The sequence below is a fragment of the Porites lutea genome, chromosome 3 (genome assembly GCF_958299795.1).
Source record: "Porites lutea chromosome 3, jaPorLute2.1, whole genome shotgun sequence".
In the NCBI taxonomy this organism is placed as follows: domain Eukaryota; kingdom Metazoa; phylum Cnidaria; class Anthozoa; order Scleractinia; family Poritidae; genus Porites; species Porites lutea.
Window position 1 is genome coordinate 51,527,245 of NC_133203.1, and position 2,500 is coordinate 51,529,744.

Here is a 2,500-nt window from a genome sequence, read left to right on the forward strand (position 1 = left end):
CCTGTTCTTCTAGCTACCTAATGTATGATTAATATTATTGTTATTATTACATAGATCATGCTCGTTTTTGATTTGAAAAAATAAAAGTTACATAATTTTAAGAACGGTTTAATCACATTTGTAAACAAATGCAGCTTTGCAATAGAGATAAGGGGAAAATTAATCCAAAATTCGAACACATTTTATTGATAACAATGCTAACTATTAAAACCCTATTTACAATTAACCCATTCGCCCCCGAACCGCCTGTAACCGCCCGTGCGGATCTGCGTCCTTTCTACCCTTTGTGATGTCATCAGTTTTAATGGTCAAGGACAACTTTGTCTACTAACTTGTGCAGAGTGAAGAGATCTTTCAAACCATACCAGAATGAGCACAATTCAGTCGAGGACACCAGAGAAAGAAGCAAAAAACCATGTGACATTGACCTGAAAATCTCCATGAAAATCTTGTTCCATTGCTCACCTACCTTTCCTTTTACCTAATCCTAAGATGCTAAAAGCTTTCCTAAAAACTCTTCCCACCAAAACGAAGCCTACAAAACGCCCAGCAAGAGAAAAAAAAATGAGGCAAGAAAAGCGAAAAAAGAGGGGAGGAGAGAAAGTGAAAAGTAAAAGTCAAGACTGCTGTGTCACTTTTAAACCCAAAAACTATCTCGAAATTTTGCTTTCTGCGCATGCCCGAACTTTGCAAGCTAATATTTTGAATCTGGATCAGAAGGCTGCGAATTTACAACCTGTAACCGGTTTGTGGTAAGTTTTAGCTCTTTATAGCACAACAGTGACCAGAAAACCACTCGACTAGCTTCAAAACGCGTTCTTCGGCAAAATCTCCAGGAGCGAATGGGTTAATTCACTCTAAGAAAAACTATTTTGACAAAACGCTATTTACAATTGCTTTTGTTTAAAAAAAAACATTTAGTTTTGATCAGAAAAACAAAATTCATTCCATTAAACAAAAACTATTCAAATTAAGAACATTTCATTCAATTAAAACAATTAATAATAATAATAACAACAACAACTTTATTATCATGTCTTTCATTCTAGTTTACAAGAAACTAATTTGAGACACCTATCTAGGAGAACTAAGAATACACGCTACTAAAAATAACATCCCTCCCATCCATTTCCAGTTTAAGCTCAATTATCTATGATGTAACTTTGATGGACTTATGCAGTTTAGACCAAATAAAACGTCCTGTGTACCTTAAACTATGTTTGCCATACTTGGTAGTATTAAATCTTGGTAAAGAAAAATCATCTGCATTTCAAAGATATACTTACATGTATTTGTGTTACAATGATAAAGGTCTGATATATGGGACTAAGTTATTCTTAACCTTATACATTAATATAGCAAAGTCCTGAAGTGTGCGGTTTTGAAAGTTGGTAGTTTAGCTTTCTTCAGAACTGTTTCACCCTGCACCAAATGCATGTTTCTCAAAAGGGCTCTGTTAGTGCAAACCACAAGTAAAAAAGTTTCATGACATTTATTTTCCTGATCAAATGGTATGAAAATGAGTGAACAGATATTTTACCACTTAGTCCAAGAAAAACACTGAACATTTAAGACATAATCAACCAGGAAATTGAGCAATTTTAATTCTCAGTGAACAAAAACCTCGTACCAGAATAATTTAAAGAATATTGCATTCTTTTTTTACATTTTGGGAGGGCTAAAGATGTAATAAATCATATGTAGTAACACAAAAGAAAATTTCTCATGGAAGTCCGAGAAATTGAATGTCAAATTTCACAAGAATAGTGATTACACAGGTAAAATTCTCAAAATTTCATGTGTGAGAGATAATTTTGTGAGATTTGACATTCATTTACTCTGGCTCCCAGAAGAAATTTTTTTGGTGTCACTACAGATGATTTATGACATCTTTAGCCCTCGAAAAATGTAAGAAAGAATGCAATGTGCTTAAATTATTCTGGTACAAGATTTTTGTCCACTGAAAATCAAAATTACTCAATGTCCTGGTGGATTCCATCTTAAAAACATTGGGATCATCAGTGTGGTGTCCACTCTCCACCTCTTCTTAAATGTAATTTGACACTCCAGTATTTTTACAGTTTCTTCGTACTTTTACAAAGAGTCCTCCCCCCCCCCCCCCCCCCGACAGCAACAAAAACTTTTGTAAATTTGTAAAAAAAACTTCTGTATTAATTTGCTAAAAACCATGGCAAACAAAAATCTTTTTTCTGCGGGGTGGGTCATGCGCTGTAGGTAACAAAAAAAATAAACGAATATGACCGAATATTTTTTCACTGTAAATCCTTTACTTCAGTTACGAGAATATAACTCATTTCGGATATGAAAGCTGTAAAAACCAAGGCTTCTCTTTACTAGTTCATGAAAAGCTAGAAAAATTAGTATCAACTGAACTTACTTCATAACAATAACTCCTTGAAGTGAAGCTGCAGGGATATCAATGTTGTCGACACCAGTTCCAGCTCGACCTATAATTTTAAGTTTATTCCCTGCCTTGATC

The 2,500-nt window shown here is 34.2% G+C and overlaps 1 protein-coding gene across 1 annotated transcript in view; it reads right to left on the reverse strand.

Moving 5' to 3' along the window:
- LOC140931426 (D-3-phosphoglycerate dehydrogenase-like) overlaps positions 1 to 2,500 on the reverse strand; it is a 14,478-nt gene that overhangs the window by 11,658 nt on the left and 320 nt on the right. The window contains exon 2 of the mRNA XM_073381248.1: positions 2,399 to 2,500. This exon is cut by the window's right edge and continues 50 nt beyond it. Within this exon, the coding sequence (XP_073237349.1) occupies positions 2,399 to 2,500 (102 nt within the window). The remainder of the gene's footprint in view (positions 1 to 2,398) is intronic.